Below are 8,524 nucleotides of genomic sequence, written 5' to 3' on the forward strand. Positions count from 1 at the left end.
TTTCACCAATCTTACTTGATCTCTTAGTCAACTGGTTTTGAATACCTTTTTTTTTTTTTTTTTTTTTTTTTTTTTTTACGAATGTTTCAGAGTCTCTGCACATAGCCACATCTAATGTTCCCTCAGGTGATCATTTTGTTTTTAGGCTTCTTTCCCCATTTTTGGAGGGTTGTCCTATAGTATCTCTGCAAAATTAATATTCTGATCTTGATATCTCTACAGGTGTTGATGCCATTATAATCTTAATTATTATCGGTGTGTTTCACTCATTTCCAGTATTCCTTACTAACCCCAGCCTGCATCTATTCTTAACTAGTTTTCAGCAAGATGGTCAGACATTTATTAAGATATCTGATTAGTCTTTCTCAGGTATTTTTAAAAATGCAGTTCCTCTATTACAGGTCCACTGGTGGGGATGACAGTTACAAATAAAATCTCTCAATGTGTTGTTCAAGGTGTATGTTGGAAATGGTTACTCACTTTCTGGTTTATCTGCTTGTCAGAACTAGGAAAGGTGAACTCTTTCTCTCTGTCTCCCTCCTTTCCTTCCACACACACACACACACACACACACACACATACATACATGCTGTCTCACTTTCTTCTTGCAGCCCCTCCTCTCTCTGTCAGAGGCATCCCCTCCTTTCTGCCTCTCTTTCTCATATCATAGTCACCATTTACTTTTGCTTATGCCTTTTGATAGTTCTAATGTCTGTCTTAATTTTTCCTCTTCTCTCTGCCTTCTATCCCACCTCTTATATTTGTCTTTTTCACTGTCGGTAAGTCCGTTCCACATTTATTCTCTCTTAGCTTTTAGGTTTCCTGAAGAAAAAACTTTATCAGTTGTCTGTATTTCCTTACTCCCTTCTACCTTCTTTGGTTCTTCACTTCTCATATAATTATGCTTATTTTAATTCACTCCTCATTCATACACCCGGGATTTCAGTCACACACTCATTCATCCGTTTAATATCTTTATGCGGAAACAATGCTTATTTGTTTAGTTCCTACTTAACAAAAGCTGTGTTTCTCTGTCTGGATCGCACCACCTGCAGTCTGGCAAATGGCCATACAGTCGACAAAATATTGGAATTGGAATATTTCTTGTTCTTTGATACTTATCTCTTTGTATTCTTCTTCACTAATTTGTTTCTCACCATCCATCCAATGTTAATAGTTTTATTCCTCCTTTTTTTATAATTCTTATAATATTTTTATTATTTTCTAAATCAAATCCTCTGCTCAGTTTTGCTAAACTTGGTTCTCTTACGAGAGTTCTCTCGTACTGCGTTTTATCAAAACGCTACGGGAAAAGTCTCTTTTCACGAAACACTGAAGCAAAAATTATCCTTTAATTTTTCATATATGTAAAACGCGTTGCGGCAGCAGCAGACAGCTGAAGCAAGACGGCTTGTCTGCTCATTGGCTGCTCTGCGGCAACTGCATAAGCCTATCGAGCGCCGGCTGATGCAACATCAGACCAATGAGGGCGCTTCGCGCCCTCCTCGCCACTTCCCGCCGAGACGGGCGTGGCTTACCTCTATAAATGGAGCTCGAGAAGGCTGATTCACTTGATTTTAATCTCTTCAGCGAAGCGCACGCATCGCTGGATCACGGAAGCAAGCGTCGTTCGAAGCAAGCACTTCAGCGGGACGAGCCCTCGAAGCCGCTGGCCAACGCCGCCTTCTACAGCCGTACCTGCTGCGCTTTCCGACGCCTATATCCTTATTGCTATATTGCTCTGTTTTCTGTGTGTGTGTGTGTGTGTGTTCGCTGCAACACTCACCCCTAAAAGAGCTGCGTCTTTTTCAAGACACCTTCTCATGCAGCGCTCGCGCTCGCTGACGGCGGAACGCCCTCACTCCGAGCCAATTGCCTACGGTGACTCTGAGGACTCGCCAGGCATCCTTTCCGAGGCTGCCCTTCCTGGAAGCGGAGGGCGGGATTAGTTTTTCTTTACGTTACAAGAAAAGCTACCCTGCCTCTGCACGCGTCATTCACCGGCGAAGGAGAAAATAGTGTTCTTAGTCCCACCGTTGGTCGGTCTGACCTCTTTTCTCTCACATTTCTCAGTTCCCTGTTCGGCGACTGGAAATATTATTGCAGCAAGTGAGTCTGTTACACGCTTGCCTGCCAGCAAACGCCGAAGAATACATGTTGACGCCGCTTTCAAAGCCTGTATCCCCCTGTGGCTCAGTGGTGGAATTATAGGTTCTCCACGCGGAGCCCGTCGCGAATACCTGTGACAGAAAACCAGCCAATAGGATTGCAACTTGTGCGGAGGCTCGTCCCGAAAAACTTGTGACAGAAAACAGCCAATAGGATTAAAGCATTTACATTGAATTACTTATTTTAAACATTCCCCAAAATACAGGTTTAAAATCTTAACTGAGGCATTATCAAATGCGAGAAGTAGAAAGTATAGAAAATATACTGCTCAAATGAACTGAATATACTTTGATTCACTGATAGAAGACAGAACACAGTGTAGAAAATAATCATCAATATGTTTATTTACATGTAAGAAGGGAAAAAGCATGAGATTAGATATTTCAATCAAAATGAACAGAAACTAAAAATAACAAAATAACCCAAAACTAAAAACTAAAAAACCAAAACCCAAACTAACTATTTACATAGGTACATTTTCATATTTACATCTATTCAGAATATATTTGCATCTATACAGAAGCCTATAAAACCTATAAACCTACAGAACATATACACATCTACAATAAATTATTTATAAGTATAAACATGTGAATTATTTCTTCCTTTCATCCACCCATCTCTGCCTCTCTGTCTCATAGTAAGGAGACTGCTGAAATTCATTCCAGTTCATCTCCTTGGCCATGCCCTTATCTCTGTATAGAGAGTACACTTTAGATGGGCAGTAGATGTATTTCCCTGCCACTCCAGGGAAGCCTGTATGGATGTGTGGGCTGTTTGGCCCCTGTTTCAGGTCCATGTGGCAGAATCTGCACCGGCGGCCTGTTTGCTGGGAGTCTGGCCTTTTCCTCTTTTTCTCCGTCTTCTCCTCCACCCGTTTTTGGGTGGCCTCCAGCTCCCTCTGGAAGAATTCTGTTTGTGCAAATTCTCCAAAAGGCATTTTGGGGTTAGAGAGTCCCTCAGCAGCATAACTTTGATGCACCTTCTTTGAACAATAGAAGTAGCGCACAGGCCCTTGTTGGTGGAAAAAGTGGATGGAGGATCCATCAGTCTCATATCGAGACTTGGGCTGTCCACAAGCAAGACACGTCTTTGTCTGCCTTTTCTTCTGCTCTGGCTGATGCTGTTGCTGCTGCCTCTCCAAGATGCTCTCCACAATCTTCTCAATGGAGTCTTGTATCAGAGGTGTGGACAGGGCAGGTGCAGGTGGGTTCACAATAGCCGGCTCCATGGTGACCACAGGAACACTAGCAGTCTCACTCCCCTTTGTTAATGAGTGCCACAGCTGCTGAGTCTCCAGAAGTTTTTCCTGGCTTGTGTTCAAAGAAGAACTGGTGTTGAGGAGTTTTGCCAGGTGCTTCACATAGCGGGATATGTGCAGCTTGGTTGTGGGGTGCATTAAGCTATTGGGATCTGTGGCAGACTGATGGACCATTTCAGCATAGTCTCGATCCACAAGCTTCAGAATGTCCTTTTCCCCATGGTACTTCTGCAGCAAGCTGTCGATAGCTTCTTTCATGGTTGGCGTCCAGCGTGTGTGGTCCAACACAAAAACCCGTCCGCCCGTCTTTATGGGTCCTGTGCGAGCGCTCCTCGGCGAGGACCTCAGCGGGAGGGGCATGGCATGTGAGATTTCTGGAACACAATAAAGCAATGACAGTTCATCAGATGATCATGATGTTACATTAAAACAATGCAAAAATGTATGTCTAAAAAGATTATGTTAACTTACCCATCGCCACTGGAGGTGCCTGGTCGTCTTCTGACAGCATCTCCTGCTTTAGCAGTGTACCAGCAGAGAGCGAACGACCGATGGATGGTGCCGGTCTAGGGGACGCCGTGCCAGAAATCGGTGTCCAGCAGGAGGAGGGTGCAGCATCTGGAGTCTGGGCTTGGGCAGGACCACGTGTCTGCACAGGAGGCAGAGGCACAAGAGCAGCTGGTTCGTCTCTCTTTTGGGTTCGGTGTTTGTCCCAATCCAGAGGAACTGGACGGCAGCCTGGCTCTGTGTACTCTAGGCCAAACCTCTCTCCGGTGTCTCTGTCAGAGAGATGAAGTGCTTGGTACTTCTCCTGCCCAGTCACTCTCTTGGAGGCAGAATTTAACTCCACTATTAGAGCTGGGTCAAACACATCAGGGAGGATGACACCTGGCTGCGTAAGGTCCACCAGCCGTTGGTAGTTCCACCGTGCCACCCCTGTCATGCCCTGGGCCTGGAACAATTCAGTGGAGACATGAGTCCCAGTGATCCACTGGGCCTGGTGGAAGTGGTACCCCTCCTGCTGTGACGTACCTCTGACTGGGATCCAGATGGGGACTTTGGCGCCTTCACCGGGTATGTGGTTTAGCTGAAGAGTTCCACCATACCGGTACATTATGCCCTCAGAGAGTTCAGGGTCACTAAGGCAACCGCGGAGAATGTGAACTCTCTGTATGCGCCAAGTTTTCAGCATGGATGGCTTGAAGAGTGGGACACTGTTGGGGTCCATGGCCTGGTGCAGATGCTTCAGGACTTTCTCCACTCTGTCCAGCAGCTCTGTGGGTTGTGGTATTTTGGTCCTGCAGTGCTCCCGTATGTGCTGTTTGGTGGGATTGGCTGGATGGATACCACAGAACCTATAGGCATCCTGGAGCCTCTTTAGATCCTCCTGATCCACCACAGAGAAGGCTGCGGAGAGGAGCTGGCAGAATGTGCTGAACAGAGGGTGATGCTCTTTTTGATATGTTAACATCAGCCTGCCCAGGGACTACAGGTGAAAATTAGCACAAGTGCTATAACCTGGTAAAATGCATCTCTCCTTTTTTTTTTAAGGTTAATGTATATTTTACATTGTCCCTGTTTCAAATAAATAAATAAAATAAAATAAAATAAATAAATGCTCAGAGGTGCACTCCCGTGAAAAACGCCTCAGGCAGTGGAACAAGTCCAGCTTCACCACAATGTTGTGATTGAAACGTGCCCGTGAGGCACAGCTGTTCTCCAGCGGTCCAGAGGTGGCCCCAGCAACAATGGAAGGGGTAGTCTTCCAGGCATCCCAGTGTAGATGTTCACCAGGGATGCAGTCTGGGATCTTGAATGGAGCACAGCAATCCCTAAATGCAATGCACAAAGATGTAGATCAATTTAGATTTTTTAAAAAGAAACAGAATTTGTTACTGTCAAAAAAAAATAAAAATTGATGTTTGTCATTAATGTTAATCTAAGAACAAATCAAAAACTCACTGCTCTTGACTGAATAATGTTTGTAGCTTTAAGAAGGATTAATGTATATTTAATTTATAATTTATGCAGTGAAGGCTGTGAAGTTTTTGATAACTTTATTCAATTTCTGTATATATCCTACTTGATATACCTACCTAAAAATCTTAAAGCACTGTTTGCAAGGTTAGATGAGTCAAAAACTATGAAAACAATAACTTTTTGTGCATTTTGACAGGACAAGTAAAAATCTGAACTGGTCTGACTGGGCCAATAGAAAAAAAAAAATTATATTGAAGGTGTATTGAAGGCACAGGTAAATGTGGTATTTAATATAATGGGTTTATGTGAAGATTGTTTTAAGTTCACTTAAATTAAAAGTTGTTATATTATTTAAAGCCTTATAAATATTTTAAAATTATAGCTTTCAATTATACTGTAATGCTGAATGCATATAATTAATGGCTAAAATTTGGAAAGAATTATCAATTTCATCAAGACACCAGTAGCGGTATTGGTGCCATCTTTCATAAAAAGATGCCAATAAACAAATATTTAAAATATAAACAACTGTCTCTATGTTGTTTCTACGTTTATTTGGGGAGTATATGTACAATTATTACAATATAAATATTAGTTTTTATTAATCGCAATTATATTAATCACAATTAATTACAAAACATTTTTTTGTTTTTATCGATTGACAGCACTAGTTATTAGACATGACATTGGCTGTTTGAATGTTAGTGGTAAGAGAAAAGATGGCAGTTCTCACCTGTCCATCCAGTGGAAGCCTGCCTTTTCCACTCCAGCATCGCTGTACCTCTTGGCCATTCCCTGGTACATCGGCTCCAAGGACCTCTCAGTTTCAGACTGAACCATCACCCAGGAAACAATCAGCCAGTTCTCATTCATGATGGCATAACTGGACATGACACCAGATGCCAGCGTTACTTTTCTTGCAACTTTCCTGGTGTGGTCTGACCTGAGGACCTGCCCAAAAGTGCCCTGGAGTAGTTTGGTCATGGCTGGCTGTTGACGTCTGAACTCATCTAGTAGGCAGTCGGTCAGGTAGAAGCTGGACACGGAGACTCCATACCACCCATCTTGGTCGTCATAATGCCCGAAAGCACGTGGCGTGTTCTCCTTCCTCAGAAACTGCCCAATGGTCCTCTGTCCATGCATCCCGGCCTCAGCATCCCTGACGCTTTCTATGGCATGCAGGTATGCCAGGTGAGCTCGCTCATACTTGAGGTGCATGAGCTCATTCACCTGGTTTGCCATATCGGTTGGTGACTTGCCAGTGCGCCTCAGCTCATCCATCACAGTCTTGCAGATGGCCTTCTTGTAGGTCAGGAATGCGGGCAGAAGGTTGGTAAACCGCTTAGGCAGCTTCTCAAGCCATCGTGGATTGTCAGCAAACCAGTTCCTCCGACAGGCCTTGCAGCAGAGACGTGAGGACAAGATGTAATACTGGCCACTGGTGCCAACAATCACTCGGGGCCTGCCCACACCTGCAGAGACCACCTGTGGATGAGGACATCCATGCAGACATGGGAGGAGGTAATTGTTCCTCAACCTGACCATGATGTGACTCTCGGGCTTCCAGATGAAAAATGGGTGGAGCTGGAAGAAGTTGGGAGATGGGAGCGCAGCCACCGTATCGACAAGCTCAGGTTGTGGAGGAAGACGCCACAGTGAAATTGTGTTCCCTGGGTTACGCACTGAGCGAGACCCAGGCCACAGCCCGAGATCCTGAAGCTCTATCCTCATCCACAGCTTCTGGTGTTGAGAACAGCTCCAGTTACTCATGTCGTGGTCATGCCCAGGCAAGAGAACAGGAACAGGAACAGGAATGGGTGGCTGAGCTGAGGGAACTAGGATTTAAAAAGAAAAATGGATAGGGCAAAAAGAATGTAATGCAACTCATTATTATTATAGATTGCATAGTGTGAAAAACAAAATGATTAAAGCAGAGTTAAACATCTTAGTGTCAGGAGTTCACAAAATGCAAGGGTTAACTACATGCTGTTCATTCTTACCATCTTCGCCACTATCCTTAAAGACAAGCGCTTTGCGTGCAGAGGTGCCAGCAGCACTTGTGCGGGGTCCTAAAAAGAAGTGCAGACTTTATGTTTTGCATTTGTATAGGCTATTAGCATCATGATGTGATGAACAAATTTTGGTTGTGTTTGTGAAAATGATACAGCGTTAGATCTGCTATGCATTAAGCAGATGTGTAATTGAGTATCAGTCCTACACTAAAATGGAAACATACCTAGAGTTGACTTAGGCATCTCTGCTGTTGTCTCCTTTACAAGGAATGTCAGCTCTGCTGGAAGGGGCACAGGGGTTTTCCTCTTCAGGCCTGGAGAGGCTGGAGCTACATGAACGTAAATATACCAATTATTATTTTTATGTAACCAAAATTAACTAAACATTTGACTACATGAACTTGATTACAGTGTTTTTACCATCAACTGGTGATGCTTGCAGTTCAGAAGTTGTATCAGGATTTGGTTTGGACAGTGCCTCAGATAAAACTATAACAGAGAAAAATCATCAGTCATTTTAGAATTCACAATATATGCTGTTGGTGTTGGTGTTAGTAAGAACTCAATGAACAAGCATGCATTCAAGTGTTAGTACCCAACGCTACTTAATTTGTTTTTAATACATCATGAATGGAAAGCAAAAAGTGCATATTTACCCTCCTTGCGGTTGGAATCAGTTCATCGTGGTAGGATCAATTCATAGTCCTTAGGACAGTTAGTATAACGAACCATATTGTTAAAGGAACATGGCCGGAACATGGCCAGAACACAAACAATATAACAAGTTAAGTGAAGATTCAGTTTTGGAGGGCATTTCATCATGTAAAAGAATCGTACTCCAGCCCTGAAACCTTTTATGTAAACACCTTTCTTTGCTCCTGGTGACACTCTGGGTATGACAGCTGCTGCTACTGCTGCTGGCACAGCAACTGGTTACACATAAACACAGAGAAATAAAAGTGGAAGACAGCAGATACAAAATAGACCATAGGTCATCATCAATTCTGACATTTGGTCAGTGTAATAACAGTGTACTTACAGCTCTGCACTTGTAGCTAAGAAGGTGAGATGCCCAACATCGCCCTCTCCAGCTCTTCATCGT

At 43.6% G+C, this 8,524-nt stretch overlaps 1 protein-coding gene across 1 annotated transcript; it reads right to left on the reverse strand.

The window, feature by feature from the left end:
• Positions 1-2,490: 2,490 nt before the first annotated feature.
• LOC311302364 (uncharacterized protein) lies at positions 2,491-8,236 on the reverse strand (the record flags this gene model as incomplete). The annotated part of the gene is made up of 8 exons (XM_084428180.1): positions 2,491-3,804; positions 3,902-4,905; positions 5,050-5,262; positions 6,144-7,245; positions 7,411-7,479; positions 7,647-7,751; positions 7,843-7,911; positions 8,197-8,236. 8 exons carry the CDS (start codon positions 8,234-8,236, stop codon positions 2,765-2,767), a joined length of 3,642 nt encoding a protein of 1,213 aa, XP_084284306.1. The 3' UTR covers positions 2,491-2,764.
• Positions 8,237-8,524: the final 288 nt, after the last annotated feature.

The sequence above is a fragment of the Rutilus rutilus genome (genome assembly GCF_951802725.1).
Source record: "Rutilus rutilus genome assembly, chromosome: 13".
Lineage (NCBI taxonomy): Eukaryota > Metazoa > Chordata > Actinopteri > Cypriniformes > Leuciscidae > Rutilus > Rutilus rutilus.